The following is a 16,463-nucleotide window of genomic DNA, read 5'->3' on the forward strand; positions in this document are numbered from 1 at the left end:
GGCCGAGAGCCGAAATGCCTCAGGTGACCATCGCAACAGCGCCCCCTGTAATAAAAAGAATGGCAAATACTTGAAAAGCTGCCCATCTACCGCTGTCAAAGGTTGTGATGCCATTCCAGAAAATGGATCCAACCTCCCATTCCCTATATATTAAACATTCATAAACTGTATGGCAACCCCCCCCCACCCACCCAATTTTCACATTACAATAAGATAATCTTAACAGATTTCTATAATGAAAGGAAAGCAAACCGGTAATCTTTAAACAGGTTTATTACAACAGATACAGTTCACATCTGACTAGCTTGTTTTCCTCTGTTTCCCCACACAAACATTTGAAGTTTTATTTTTTTCCATCGGGTCAAAAAAAAATAAAAATGAATCTTAATATATTGTATGACTGAGCGAGTAACGTGCTTGTAAGCACATGACACGTGTCCGGCTCGGCAGTTATCACAGGCTGCGTGTGGAAAGAACTTCAATAATTTATACAAGCAAGTGGGTTTGTCGATCAATCACTGCAATGTTAAGCTACTGTACACAGGAATGAAAAAAATATATAGAAAAAAGTGCCATAGCAACAGTGCCGTTAAGGAGAAAACGTAAGATGCATGGGAAAAGTCGTCTAGTAATTGGGAGGTAAAGTTCCAGGAATATATTTCTTCGCAAAAAAATAAAAAAAAATAACGTAATTAAGCACGGTTCTCAAACAAGGCTGGGGTGAGAGTATGACATCTAGCACAAATGTTTTGTACACGGCCCAAACTGTTGAGATTACTTCAGACACAGATACATTTGCTTGGTGCTGGTATGTAATTTCCGGAAAAAGCAAGAATTCTGAATGATAAATTAATGGAAAAAAAAAAATTATAATAATAACGGCTAATTTTGCAGACAAGCTTACATGAAAAAGGCTAGGGTTGTTGACCACCTCAGCATTGATTAGTTTTGGATGTCAAAGCTCTGATACACATGGGCATCCCATGGCTTCAATCTACAAAACATATTTACAACGTGAAGGATACATCTACAAGAAATCTACATTTCAAGGGTTTTACAAATCACGTTTGTATTTCCCCCCCTGAATTGACGCCCTCCAGTCCCGCTCCCCCTGAAGTGTCCACTGCCCGGCTCAACGGTCCAAAGTCTACTAGTTTGCAGCTCAAAAGTGTTGGGACCGGGCTCGATCCGCTTTACAGTCCCACGTTCACGTGCAAGACAACTCTTCACACCATAAAGGAATTCTGATTTTTAAGTTTTTCAAGTTCTTTAATTTGCTGCCTCAAAAACAGTATCCTAAAGGGGGAGAGAGAACAAGCGTCACATGATGGAGCTAAATATCATCAGTTTATTATTAGTCATTAATGGGTAACTAAACGTAAAAAACTTTTGAAATGTCATCATGGCACGTCAGAAGCTCTGATCGGTGGGGGTCAGAGCACGGAGACCTCCACTGATCGCTAAAACGAAGCGGCAGTAGCGCTTGAGTGAGCGCTGTACCGCTTTGTTTGAGCAGTTTTCCTCGGAAAGCCACCAAGTGAGCAGTGTACGGACCCAGACTTTCTATCGAGCCAGTACACCGCTCCGAGGAAAGACCATCAGAAACGAAGCAGCACAGAACTCACCCGAGCGCTACTGCCGTTTCGGTTTTAGGGATCGTGATTAATGCTCGGAACCCCACCGATAAAATAACAAAACTTTGGAAAGGTCATAGTGACGTGAGAAGTTGAAGTTTAGTTAATTTAGATAATTGAGTCTAAAAACACAAACAAAACATACATGACAATAAGAGTCAGTTCACATCAGCGCATTCTCTGTTCCATAGTGGAAACTAAAAACCTGAAGGACTCATTATCAATGGGTCCAGATTCATTCCACAACACTGACTCAGTTAAGAATCTACATAATAATGTGAACAGAAATTTAACAGGGTCTGTTCTTACGTTGGTTATGATTGGGCCAAAAAAGAAAATGGTGGTACACAATAGCTTACAAACCTCTGCTCGCGCAAAGTCGCTTGAATTTCACATACTCGAACTAAAGACCTTAAATTTTTCAACTCTGTACAAATTTCTGACGTGTGAATGCTCCCCATGTTGTGAGCTTCTTCACGCAATCTTGAGGCCTAAAGAGAAAAAAACCACAAAACACCTTTATTTTCTGTTGCTTATATAGTGGCAACCTATTCCGCGACATTGTACACAGATGATCATTCACAGCAGTCCCTGTTCCCAGTGGGCCTCACAATCTAATTTGCTCATCTCAAAGACACGTAGGTAAAAAGCGGTGGTCTCCGTACAGCTCATTTGCCAAACTATAGATATACGGCTACATTCACGTGTCGAATTTGCATAATGCAAACTCGACAAATTCCTACATTATCCACGGCAATTCTGCAGTGGATGTGCAGCATATCCACACGAGGATTAGCCCCCTTTAAACAAGTTGTCCATTAGCGGACAACTGACGACCTATCCACGGGATAGGTCATCAGCGTATCATCGTGCGGGTCAGACACCCGGATCGTGCACCGATCAGCTGCTCCAGCTGCCTGCGAGCACCGGATGTCATTACACAGTATGCAATGTAATGCTCTGTATGTTGCATAGGGGCCGTGCTGCAGGTCTGCTCCTACTCACTTGAATAGGAGCAGAGCTGCAGTACTGCAGCTTGGCCGCTAGTCTGTGGCCGGAGCCATCTGCCTCTGGCATGGACGTCAGGTGCCCGGAGGCAGCCGGAGAAGCTGATCGGTACATTTTTCGGGGAAGCATAAAAGAAAAAACCGCAAACGAACTAGCGTTGGCTCATGTGTCGGCAGATCACTGCCCTCTTTATACAGGACAATGATCTGGTACAAATGCTCGTTCGCCCGATCATTGGCCCATGTAAATAAGCCTTAAGTGCAGCATTGATTCTCTCTACTCCCGGTCTTTGCTAGACCAGAGGAACAGCAGGTTATGCATTAGATAAGCAGAACCAGGGAGCTGTCTGTCTTTCTCCCATCGAACACTACACGGGAGATCATGAAGAAGCAGCTGCTGCAGGGGAAATCATGGGACACTTATTTTCAGCAAACCCATCTTACAATATGAATATTTTGTGCCCTATTAAAATAGCCCTGAAACCAAAATATCTGGTGGAAAACATGTAGAGGTTGTCCTTGATTTCATTCTAAACCAGGATCCCACTGCTGGAAGGCAACATCGCTAACCACTGAGCCGCCATATCTCATTTATTAGCACAGTCGGCGCACACAGATGTCCATGTTGGTTAATATCTACATTGCTGATGGCGTTAGAAGCAATAATTGTTGTATTTCCTTAAGATTTATTGCTTTTTTGTCTTTGCAACCTAAGTTGGCGTCCACTATCCTTCATTACCATTTGTTGCTACCCAAGTTTGCGCTCATCTCTTCTGTGGCTATTGAGCAAAAATCTCCCAGTATATCTTCCCGACTCCTGTCTGTACAGAACTTTCTCTGCAAAGATAAGACTTCCCAGATTGCAAATCAACCAGTTAGGCCTCATGCACACGAACGTATTTTTGTCCTCCCGTAAATACGGGTCCTTGGTCACTTGTATTCGACCCGTATTGCACCAGTATTTACGGACCCGTGCCCATAAATACGGCTCCGGTGTCACCAGTATTCCACCCATATTTACGGGCACGTTTTTGCTGCAAAATTACACTGCAGTAATCGGCAGCCCCTTCTCTCTATCAGTGCAGGATAGAGAGAAGGGACAGCCCTTTCCATAGTAAAAGTAAAAGAATTTCATACTTACCCGGCCGTTGTCTTGGCGACGCGTACCTCTTTCGACATCCAGCCCGACCTCCCTGGATGACGCAGCAGTCCATGTGACTGCTGCCGCCTGTGATTGGCTGCAGCAGTCACATGGGCTGAAACGTCATCCCAGGAGGCCGGACTGGAGGAAGAAGCAGGGAGTTCTGGGTAAGTATGAACGTCTTTTTTTTTTTTTTTACAGGTTGATCTATATTGTGATCGATATTTTCTGTCCAGGGTGCTGAAAGAGTTACTGCCGATCGTTTAACTCTTTCAGCACCCTGGACAGTGACCATTTACGGACGTCGCCTAGCAACGCTGCCGTAATTACGGGTGCACACACGTAGTCACCGGTAATTACGGGAGCCCCATAGACTTCTATAGGCCTGCCCGTGCCGTAATTACGGCCTGAAATAGGACATGTTCTATATTTTTCAACGGCACGGGCACCTTCCCGTAAGCATACGGGGAGGTACCCATGGCCAATAGAAGTCCATGGGCCCGTAAAAAAGTGCCGTAATTACAGCCGTTTTTACGTTCGTGTGCATGGGGCCTTACTGTACATTAATCCGATGTAGGAAAAACAATCATTCTGCATCAAACGGTTAGAGAGGAGTATTTTTTGCTTCAAACTTTTATCTGCACAAAAAATTGCAGTGGAAAATACGAGAACCCGGATTTAGGCGTGCTTTCATCACATGTACATGTCTCAATGAGTGATCTTAGATCTGTAAAGTACATAAAATATTTGGGGTTACCTGTTTCTCTGCATGATCTGCAGGCCAGCCTTGAACATGCTTTATTAAGTTTTCATTGAAGTAGGCAGCTAGCGTTGGCGTCAGTGAACAGGACGACGATCGTGCAGACGTGCCCTGTGTTACAGATGACGTGCTGGAGACACAAGTGCTGGCGGTATGGTTTGGACTGGGAGACGGGCTTCTCTGACTACTACAGTGAGATCAATAAATCAAACATGAAAAATCTGTTACTCAAGCATTGTCGTAGATAAACGGTATAGGAGGGGTTTTCTGACCCCTCCCCCCTTAAAACCGCGTTAACAAGCTCATTACAACAGCCATCATAAAATTGGATTATACATCGGATATGTACAGGAGAAAAAAAACAAAAAGCAGTTCTTACAGAAAATTGTCCAGTCTGGACTACCCATTTAAACATATCCTATGAGGGAATATAAATGACACGGAAGAGGTTCCCCTGCTCACGACCTCCCTCAACCATTGCATATTAATTTGGATGGGTGCCATGGAATATTAGATTTCCCCTGGTGTCCAAAGCTTCGCCTGATAAGAACATCTGATTGCCAGGGCAGCTTTATTATGAGAAGAGTTTTCCAGTAGGGACTAGTAGAGTGCAAGTACAATGGATCTTACCATTTGAGCAGATTTCATTTGGTGCGGCTTTAATACAATAACTGTCCTACAAGTCGTCTTACATTGGATCGCACAAACCAACTCCTTGATGCTCCTTTAAAGGGAATGTGTTGCCAGAAAAACATGTTTGTTTTTTTTAAATGAAACATTTAGTGTGTGGGTGATTAAACATTGTTCAAATTTTTTTTATTTTTTTCACGAGACAGGAAATATTATAAATTAATTCTAATTTATAATACTACCCATTTTTGGTCACTAGATGGAGCTATTCCCAAAATTGCAGCTTTGCAAAATTGGGTAAAAAGCCCTCGCTCTAGTGAGCTCTCAGCAACCCCCCCTCCTTTATCCTGGCTAGTGCCGGGATAAACGAGGGGTTTGAACGGTGTAACCTCCTACACTGTGTGTCGCCATTTTTTGAGCTAACACACAGTGTAGTAGGTTTACATACAGTAGTAAACACACACAAACACGAACATACATTGAAATCTCTTACCTGCTCCTGCCGCCGCGGCTCCCTCCGGCCCGTCCGCTCCGTTTGCTGCCGCTGGTCCAAGTGCACAAATCCGGAAGCCGCGACCGGAAGTAGTAATATTACTGTCCGGCCGCGACTTCCGGTCCACAGGAAAATGGCGCCGGACGGCGCCAATTTCGAATTGGACTGTGTGGGAGCGGCGCATGCGCAGTTCCCACACAGACGCCGTACACTGCAGTCAATGGGACGGGAGCCGTTCGCAGTCCCTATGGGACTGTGGCTGCCGTATTCCATGTCTGTATGTGTCGTTAATCGACACACACAGAAATGGAACAAAAAATGGCAGCCCCCATAGGGAAGAAAAAGTGTAAAAATAAGAAAAAGTAAAACACAAACACACAAATGAATATAAACGTTTTTAATAAAGCACTAACATCTTTAACATATAAAAAAATAATTTGTGATGACACTGTTCCTTTAAATAAGCTAAAAACGTTAAAGGGATTTTCCCACAAACCCATACATCCTCTATCCACAGGATAGGAGACGTGTGATCACTGGGGGTCCAACCACTGGGACCCCCAGAGAATAGGAGACTGGTGGACCGAAAGTCCCCTCAAGTGCTCCGTCAGAACGAAGTGCTGGTGCGCATGCTACGGGACCGCTGTCTCTGGCAGCACCATAGAAAGGGAAAAAAAACGGTGATCGAGCATGCACGTGTATTCACATGTAGCACTTTGGTCCTCCGTTCTCCTCATTGCTGGGCGTCCCAGCGGCCGGACCCCCAGCACGCACACATATAGATAGGGGACACATGAGTTTGTGAGAAAGCCCCTTTAATAGCTACTGGTAAATTTACCTTTGTCGCTGAAGGTTTCGAGGGGAACTGGGTTCATGTCCTTGGGGTTTGTCAGCAGTTGCAGTCTGTTGTGGTACGGTCTGTGTAGATGGCCCTTGCTTAGCACCAACTGTGGTATTTGCCTACAAAAATATGGACATTCGCATTTTACTTAACTGGTCAGAAAAATATAAAACCTTGAAAAGCAGAATTTGGCAAAATATCCAAAATACCCTCCCCTTGTGTAACCTGAGCCACTATGCTTTGTTTTAATTTTACCAGCAGAAGCTCTGGAAAGGTCTGTGGAAAATTAATGTTCTATGGATCAAGTCAGTCTACCATGGCGGGTTCCCTCCAAAAAAGTGGCCTGAAAGGGTAGTGTAAAACAAGATACCCTTGAGAAATGTTTAAAGGGAGCAACTCAAATAAAAAACAGGTCCCATGTTTTTTTATTCTTAGGGGGAAGACCAGTCCCCAGTTCTGGAGGGAGGGGTGTTACGATTAGATTTCTAATGCCATAGTTTAGTAGACGATGGGTAGGTTATATAACGGAAAGCCAAATACGAGCAGCGGAGTATATTACCTTTGGCTGTGAAGATACAGGCGTTGTGTTTATCAAGGGTTTGTGAGGAACGGTATTAGTCTGTGGCGTGCTGATTCGGGGCGATACATATGATCTTGGTGAGGAGGCATCAGATGTCAGGGACATAGGAGACTGATTAGACTGCGTTGCTGAAAAAAAATATAAAAAATGACAGTTTTTATTTCATAAGCCTCTGGAATACTAAAAGGATGCAAACTCCACAAATCTAGTGCCAATACCAAGATTGGATATAGATTCAATAAATGCCCTGACATGGGCCAATATATTTAGCCAGCTGTGAATTAGAACAGTGTGAATTTAGAATTGCTACTTCAAGTGTGACTAAAGGACATTGCTGACCTTGTGCAGACAGTTGTGCGACTTGGGAGATGAGAGAAGTGATGTTGAAAGCGGAGGGTCCAGCAGTAATGATCTTGTGAAGTATAGATTGTAAAGAAGCTTGTGTCACAGCAGCTGTAAGGACTAAAAACACACATCCCGGTTATATTTGCGAAAACAGATACACATGAAAGACAAAAGCAAAAATGAAAACGAAAGTCACTTGCTACAGGTTACATATGGACTATGCTAAGAAAGAAAAATCCAGCCACTAGGTGGCAGCTAAACACAATTTGTTTTAAGAGGGCAAAAAAATCTGATATATATATATCAATCACTGCTTCTATAGTGGATCTTAGTCTAAAAATGCCAAACAAAAATAAAATTATGAAATATTCTCAGTAAATTTGCATTCTCTGATATATGGCTGCACATTACAGAGGAAATTCTTCTGAAGGACCATGGCATTCAAACCCATATGAAGCTAGTCAAAGCTGTAATCCATGCTGAAGCAGCAAGTGATCAGTGTCAAAGACTTCCAAAACCTGGCTGCGTGGTCTTTCAACTGGGGACACAATAAGATTTCAGAGATAACTGACCCCCCCCCCCACCCATATCGATTCAATCTTTTGATACGTCGAATGCCATGTTTTACGGGGTATTCTGTTTTCTGCAAATAAAGCGTATTCATTATATAACGAAGTCATACAATTTCCCAATATACTGTACTTTCTGGAACAATTACAGCAAGATCCCAGTTTGCCATCATTCAATAGGAACCCTTATTGCTCCCTTTCAGGGGATGAAATTCTGTCCTGGTCATGTGATGATGACACAAGTGCAGGGCTCGTTTAGTTAGAGTGCTGCCTCATAATCAGTACTGCACCTGTGTGATCACATGACCAGGACAGATATCCGACCTCATTAGTTGAAACATTCATTGTTTATTTAGACAGCAAGCAGAGTTCTGCAATTATGAATCAATGGATATTACAAAATCCCGACATTTTTCGAAAACTTGGTGGAATTTTTTTGGTAAAAAATAGAGAGGAGATTTCATAGGAGATGGAAGGAACTATTAAAAATGAGAGGTTCACTATAGAAGAAATTAACAATCTTTAGGCATTGAATATTAACAGTAACTATGTAGATTTTGGTGGAGACCTGGTAGGCGGGTAAGGGTAGGGTTTTGAAATGCATATAGAAAGGTGGAACGACGGAGAAGCTGTCGCGATGCCAAGTGCATGTTAGAATCTCCTACTTTACGATCTGATTATATATATTAATTTAAAGAGGCTCTGTCACCAGATTTTGCAGCCCCCATCTCCTATTGCAGCAGATCGGCGCTGCAATGTAGATTACAGTAACGTTTTTATTTTTAAAAAACGAGCATTTTTGGCCAAGTTATGACCATTTTCGTATTTATGCAAATGAGGCTTGCAAAAGTACAACTGGGCGTGTATTATGTGCGTACATCGGGGCGTGTTTACTACTTTTACTAGCTGGGCGTTGTGTATAGAAGTATCATCCACCTCTCTTCACAACGCCCAGCTTCTGGCAGTTCAGACACAGCCGTGTTCTCCAGAGATCACGCTGTGACGTCACTCACAGGTCCTGCATCGTGTCAGACGAGCGAGGACACATCGGCACCAGAGGCTACAGATGATTCTGCAGCAGCATCGGCGTTTGCAGGTAAGTCCATGTAGCTACTTACCTGCAAATGCTGATGCTGCTGCAGAATCAACTGGTGCCGATGTGGCCGACACGATGCAGGACCTGTGAGTGACGTCACAGATCTGCACTGCCAGAAGCTGGGCGTTCTGAAGAGAAGTGGATGATACTTCTCAGAGCGCCCAGCTAGTAAACGTAGTAAACACGCCCCGATGTACGCACATAATACACGCCCAGTTGTACTTTTACTTTTCAACACGCCCAGTTGTACTTTTGCAAGCCTCATTTGCATAAATACGAAAATGGTCATAACTTGGCCAAAAATGCTCGTTTTTAAAAAATAAAAACGTTACTGTAATCTACATTGCAGCGCCGATCTGCTGCAATAGCAGATAGGGGCTGCAAAATCTGGTGACAGAGCCTCTTTAATGTTGAAAACTGAACACATTTTTTCTAAAAAAAAAAAAAGAAAAAAAAAGTTATCAAAAACTGAAGAATTGGTACACATTGGAAAATTCATTATCTGAAATCGGAGAATCACTAAGGTGAATTCCACTGACACTATGTGATCATACAACCCGCCATTAACATTATGCACGGTGAGCGATTTACCGCACAAGTTTAAAGAGGCTCTGTCACTAGTTTATAAGTGCCCTATATCCTACCTAATCTAATAGGCGCTTTAACCCCTTCCCTCTTTAGCCACTTTTGACCTTCCTGACAGAGCCTCATTTTTCAAATCTGACATGTTTCACTTTATGTGGTAATAACTTTGGAATGCTTTCACCTAGCCAAGCGATTCAGAGATTGTTTTCTCGTGACACATTGGACTTTGTTACTGGCAAAATTTGCTCGATACATTCAGTATTTAATTGTGAAAAACACCAAAATTTAGCGATAAATTGCAAAAATTTGCATTGTTCTATATTTAAATGTATCTGCTTGTAAGACAGGCAGTTATACCACACATAGTCGCTAATTAACATCCCCCATATGTCTACTTTAGATTGGCATCGTTTTTTGAACATCCTTTTATTTTTCTATGACGTCACAAGGCTTACAACTTTAGCAGCAATTTCTCACATTTTCAAGAAAATATTTCAAAAGGCTAATTTTACAGGGGCCAGTTCAGCTGTGAAGTGGCTTTGAGGGCCTTATATATTAGAAACCTCCAAAAAGTCACCCCATTTTATAAACTCCACCCCTCAAAATATTGAAAACAGCATTTAGAAAGTTTCTTAACCCTTTAGACGTTTCACAAGAATTAAAGCAAAGTAGAGGTGAAATTTACAAATTTAATTTTTTGTTGTTGCAGAAATTCATTTTTAATCCATTTTTTTTGTAACACAGAAGGTTTTACCAGAGAAATGCAGCTCAATATTTATTGCCCAGATTCTGCAGTTTTAGGAAATATCCCACATGTGACCCTAGTGTGCTTATGGACTGAAGCACCGGCCTCAGAAGTAAAAGGAGCACCTAGTGGATTTTGGACACTCCTTTATATTAGAATATATTTTAGGCTCCATGTCAGCTTTGAAGAGCTCTTGTGGTACCGGAACAGTGGAAACCCCCCAAAAGTGTCCCTCCATTTGGGAAACTACACCCCTCCAGGAATTTATTTAGGGGTATAGTAAGCATTTTGACTGGACAGTTTTTTTGCAGAAATTTTTGGAAGAAGGCCATGAAAATGAAAGTCTACATTCTTGCAAATAAAATATAGGTTTAGATAATTTTTTTTAATTTTCAAAAGGACTAAATGATAAAAAGCACCACAACATTTGTAGAGCAATTTCTCCAAAGTAAAACAACACCCCACTTGGTCATAAATGACTGTTTGAATATACAGCAGGGCTTAGAAAGGAAGGAGCACCATTTGGCTTTTGGAGTTCAAATTTAGCAGGAATGGTTTTCGGAGGCCATGTCGCATTTGCAAAGCCCCTGAGGGACCAAAACAGTGGAAACCCCCCACAAGTGGCCCCATTTTGGATACAGCACCCCTTGAGGAAATTATCTAGGGGTGTAGTGAGCATTTTGACGCCGCAGGTTTTTTGCAGAAATTATTGGAAGTAGGCCGTGAAAATGAAAATCTACATTCTTTCAAAGAAAATGCAGGTTTAGCTAATTTTTTCTCATTTCCACAAGGACTAAAGGAGAAAAAGCTCCACAAAAGTTGTAAAGCAATTTCTCCCATTTGGCTTTAGGAGCTCAAATTTAGCAGGAATGGTTTGCGGAGGCCATGTCACATTTGCAGAGCCCCGAGGAGACAAAACAATGAAAACTCCCAAAAAGTGACCCCATTTTGGAAACTACACACCTTGAGGAATTCATCTATGGGTGTAGTGATCATTTTGACCCCACAGGTGTTTCATAGAATTTATTAGAATTGGGCAGTGAAAATAAAAATGACATTTTTTTTTTACAATAACATAGCTTTAGTGCAAAATTTTTCATTTTCTCAAAAAATAAAGCAGAAAAAGAACCCCAACATGTGTTAAGCAATTTCTACCGAGTATGGCAATACCCAATATGTGGTTATAAACTAATTTTTGGGCACACGGCAGGGCTCAGAAGGGAAGGAGTACCATTTGGCTTTCGGACTACAGATTTTGCTGGATTGGTTTCTGGTCGCTATGTAGCATTTGCAAAAGCCCTGTGGTACCAAATCAGTGGAAACCCCCCCCCCCCCCCCCCCAAAAAAAGTGACCCCCATTTTGGAAACTACACCGCTCAAGGTATTCACCTAGGGGTGTAGTGAGCATGTTAACTCCGCAGGTGTTTTTGCCCAAATTAGTGTGCACTCAATATTGCAGAGTGAAAAAGAGATTTTTTTTTCATAGTTATGCCAATATGTGGTGTCCAGCTTGTGCCACCATAACAAGACAGCTCTCTAATTATTATAATGTTTCCCGGTTTTAGAATCACCCTACATGGGGCACTAATCTTTTGCCTTGACATTTGACAGGGCTCAGAAGTGAGAGAATACCATGTGAAATTGAGGCCTAATTTGGCGATTTACACAGAATTGGTTCACAATTGCAGAGGCTCAGATGGGAAATAATAAAAGAAACCCCCTAGAAGTGAACCCATTTTAGAAACTGCACCCCTCAAGGCATTTATTAAATAAATGTGCTGCGTATGGTGCAAAGTAAAGATTAACATTTTTCCCCAGAATTGCCAATTCAGTGGCAAGTATGTCGTGCCCAGCTTGTGCTACTGGACACACCCCAAAAAGTGTTAGGTTTCTCCCGGATATGACGATGCCATACATGTGGAAGTAAACTGCTGTTTGGGCACGCTGTAGGGCTCAGATGGGTGGGAGCGCCATTTGGCTTTTGGAGCGTGGATTTTGCTTGGTGGTAGTTTTCTTTGGAGTTTTACTGGTGTTTCTGTTTATAATGTGGGGCATATGTAAGCTGGGCAGAGGACATCAGGGCCATAGTCAGGGGGTAGAATAATGGGGTAAACAATAAAATAATCCATAGCTGTGTGTTACGCTGTGAAGCAATCCTTTCTGCACAGGCCGGTGTCGAACTGATAAACGGTGTCTTTACTTATCCCCCTTTTGGTCCACACTCCGCACCTTTGCAGTTTGGGGAATTTTGCTAGGAAGTGATGTCCTGGTATAATACGGGCACCCTCGCTTCCAGCAGATATGTTCGGGCCCCCCCTTCCTGGTTTCCTAATTTTAGGGCCCCGATAAATCGCCTCTTGACACAGACAAAATGTTCCCCTCTGATCTGAACATTTTTTATTTCCTGACTTATTGGAGCCTTAAAGAGGCTCTGTCACCAGATTTTGCAACCCCTATCTGCTATTGCAGCAGATAGGCGCTGCAATGTAGATTACAGTAACGTTTTTATTTTTAAAAAACAAGCATTTTTGGCCAAGTTATGACCATTTTTGTAGTTATGCAAATGAGGCTTGCAAAAAGTCCAAGTGGGTGTGTTTAAAAGTAAAAGTCCAAGTGGGCGTGTATTATGTGCGTACATCGGGGCGTTTTTACTACTTTTACTAGCTGGGCGTTCTGACGAGAAGTATCATCCACTTCTCTTCAGAACGCCCAGCTTCTGACAGTGCAGACACAGAGCGTGTTCGAGAGATCACGCTGTGACGTCACTCACTTCCTGCCCCAGTTCCTGCATCGTGTCGGCCACATCGGCACCAGAGGCTACAGTTGATTCTGCAGCAGCATCGGCATTTGCAGGTAAGTCGATGTAGCTACTTACCTGCAAACGCCGATGCTGCTGCAGAATCTGTAGCCTCTGGTGCCGATGTGTCCTCGCTCGTCTGACACGATGCAGGACCTGTGAGTGACGTCACAGCGTGATCTCTCGAGAACACGGCTGTGTCTGCACTGTCAGAAGCTGGGCGTTCTGAAGAGAAGTGGATGATACTTCTCGTCAGAACGCCCAGCTAGTAAAAGTATTAAAAACGCCCCGATGTAACGAACATAATACACACCCACTTGGACTTTTGCAAGCCTCATTTGCATAACTACAAAAATGGTCATAACTCGGCCAAAAATGCTCGTTTTTTAAAAATAAAAACGTTACTGTAATCTACATTGCAGCGCCGATCTACTGCAATAGCAGATAGGGGTTGCAAAATCTGGTGACAGAGCCTCTTTAACTAATTTTATTTTTTCATAGACGTAGTGGTATGAGGGCTGTTTTTTTTGCGGGACGAGCTGTAGTTATTATTGGTACCATTTTGGGGTATATGCGACTTTTTGATCACTTTTTATCATACTTTTTGAGAGGCAAGGTGACCAAAAAACAGCAATTCTGACAGTGTTTTTTTTACACAGCGTTCACCATGCGTTACATATTACATGTTAACTTTATTCTGCGGGTCAGTACGATTCCAGCGATGCCCAATTTATAGAACTTTTTAGGTTTTACAACTTATTGCACAATAAAATTACTTTTGTAAAAAGAACGTATTTTTTCTGTCGCCATTTTGTGAGAACCATAACTTTAATTTTTTCGTAGACGGAGCTTATGAGGGCTTGTTTTTTGCGAGACGAGCTATAGTTTTTATAGGCAGACTTTTTCATCACTTATTTCAATTTTTGTAGGGAAAAGTGACCAAAAAACAGAAATACTGGCTTTTTTTACGCCGTTCACCGCGTGAAATAACAATATTTTTATGGTTTAGGCCGTTACGGCCGCGGCGATACCAAATATGTATGGTTTATTTTTTTCAATAATAAAAGGACTTGATAAGGGAAAAAGGGTGATTGTGTTTTATTTTATTACTTGAAACTTTTATTTAACTTTTTTTTCCACTTTTTTTTACCCTTTACTTTAGTCCCATTAGGGGACTTGAAGGTCCAACAGTCATATTTTTTTTCTAATACATTGCACTACCTAAGTAGTGCAATGTATTAGATCTGTCAGTCATTCACTGCCAGCAAGCAGGTTAGGCTTCGCCTCCGAGCGGGGACTAATCGGCTTCGGTAATGGCAAACAGGAAGCCATTGTTAGGTTTCCTGTTGCCATAATAGCAGTCGTGCGATTGCAGGGCACAGCTGCCGATCTGCTAGCAACCGCAAAGATGCAGCGATCGCATCCAATCGCTGCATCTGAGGGGTTAATGGCAGGGATCGGAGCTAGCTCCGGTTCCTGCCCTTACAGGTGGATGTCAGCTGTTACATACAGCTGATATCCACCGCTGACGACGCTGACTCATCTCCTGAGCCGGCGCCTACGGAAACCTTTCAGGCCCCGCCTACAGGAAGGGGGCTGGAGGTTTTCTGTGCTAGGCACACCGGCAGGCCAGTATTAGACCTCCGGTTGCCATTGCAGCCACAGACACCCCAGCGATTTCATTGCTCGGGTGTCGATGAGCTGCAAACACCTTAAAATGTAGCCATCGCTTTTGACGGCTGCATTTAAGTGGTTAATGGTCGGGGATTGAAGCCAACTTCGGTCCCCGCCGTTACAGCCGGATGTCAGCTGTCCGATACAGCTGATATCCGGGGATGATGGCACCGACTGCTTTTGAGCCAGTGCCATGCATTTTTATTTTATTTTTGACCAAGTTATGAGAATTTTTAGTTTTCTGCTAATTTGTCCTTAACGCCCAACTGGGCGTTTGACTTTTCACCAAGTGGGCGTTGTAAAGAAAAGTGCATGACGCGGACCAATCAGCATCATATGCTTCTCTTCATTCATGCCCAGCTTGTTTCACAGCACAGAGACAGGACTTCCTCCCACAGGTCCTTCATCGGAGCCATGCAAGACTGAAAAGACCGCCTCCAGCCGCTGCAGATTCGGATAAACGTCCCAGAACGGCTGGAGGCGATGTCTGTTGACTCTTCTGTCGCTCCGGTGAAGAACCTGTGGGAGGAAGTCCCAACACAGCGTGGTCTCGCAAGATCATAACTTGGTAAAAAATAAACGTTTTTTTTACGAACAAGAAAAAACCCCAAAAAACTGTTATCTACATTAAAGTGCCTATTAGATTAGGTAGGATATAGGGCAGTTAGAAACTGGTGACAGAGCCTCTTTAATGAATGGTATGACTTTCATAATTTTAACAAATCTCTGTTGTAAAAATAGATTTTTGAACAATGTAAAATAAACAAAAAAAAATTACACAACAGATTTATATCACGTAAAGCCAGCCTCTCAGAAGTCTCAAGGACAGTTTACACAGCCCCGGCATTTTCTGCTCCATTCAAGGATACCTGCAATACTCCAGAGCTGAGACACCCTGGACACGGCTCTCAGAGCAGAGCGTTGATCAGTTGACATTACCACAGGATGCTTTTATTTATAAAAAAAAATAAAAAAAATAAAACACGTCAGCCTTTAAAGAGACTCTGTCACCACATTATAAGTGCCCTATCTCCTACATAAGGAGATCGGCGCTATAATGTAGAGAACCGCAGTGCTTTTTACTAAAAAAAAAAACGATTTTCACCTCTTTATTAGTGATTTCAGATTTATGCTAATGAGTTGCTTCATGCCCAAGTGAGCGTGTTTTCACTTTAGAACAAGTGGGCGTTGTACAGAGGAGTGTATGACACTGACCAATCAGCGTCATGCACTCTTCTCCATTCATTTACACAGCACATAGGGATCCTGCTAGATCCTTATGTGCGGTCTTATACTAACACATTAACAATACTGAAGTGTTTAGACAGTGAATAGACATTCCACGGAATGTCTATTCACAATTCCTGCACTTCTTTACTCTGTCTGTGGTAGTTACTGCAGAGCACAGCTTAATCTCGTTGTAACCGGTCATCTACAGCGTAATCTCGCGAGATTACGCTGTGCTCTGCTGTAACTACCAGACACATTAACGAAGTGCAGAGATTGTGAATAGACATCCCGTGGAATGTCTATTCACTTCAGTATTGTTAATGTGTTAGTATAAGA

At 42.6% G+C, this 16,463-nt stretch overlaps 1 protein-coding gene across 4 annotated transcripts in view; it reads right to left on the minus strand.

The window, feature by feature from the left end:
• Positions 1-255: 255 nt before the first annotated feature.
• Positions 256-16,463, minus strand: part of WAC (WW domain containing adaptor with coiled-coil) — a 77,981-nt gene continuing 61,773 nt past the window's right edge. For 2 of the 4 annotated variants that reach the window (XM_075827501.1, XM_075827504.1), the window contains 6 exons: positions 7,426-7,548; positions 7,066-7,214; positions 6,504-6,625; positions 4,540-4,741; positions 1,998-2,125; positions 256-1,296 (listed from right to left, as the gene is read on the minus strand). In XM_075827501.1, the coding sequence (XP_075683616.1) occupies positions 1,227-1,296; positions 1,998-2,125; positions 4,540-4,741; positions 6,504-6,625; positions 7,066-7,214; positions 7,426-7,548 (794 nt within the window). In that variant the 3' untranslated portion in view covers positions 256-1,226. Of the gene's footprint in view, positions 1,297-1,997; positions 2,126-4,539; positions 4,742-4,763; positions 5,267-6,503; positions 6,626-7,065; positions 7,215-7,425; positions 7,549-16,463 lie in introns of those variants that run through there. The other 2 variants (XM_075827502.1, XM_075827503.1) reach the window with 2 other exon arrangements.

Source organism: Rhinoderma darwinii, chromosome 5 (assembly GCF_050947455.1).
Source record: "Rhinoderma darwinii isolate aRhiDar2 chromosome 5, aRhiDar2.hap1, whole genome shotgun sequence".
NCBI classification, from domain to species: Eukaryota; Metazoa; Chordata; class Amphibia; order Anura; family Rhinodermatidae; genus Rhinoderma; species Rhinoderma darwinii.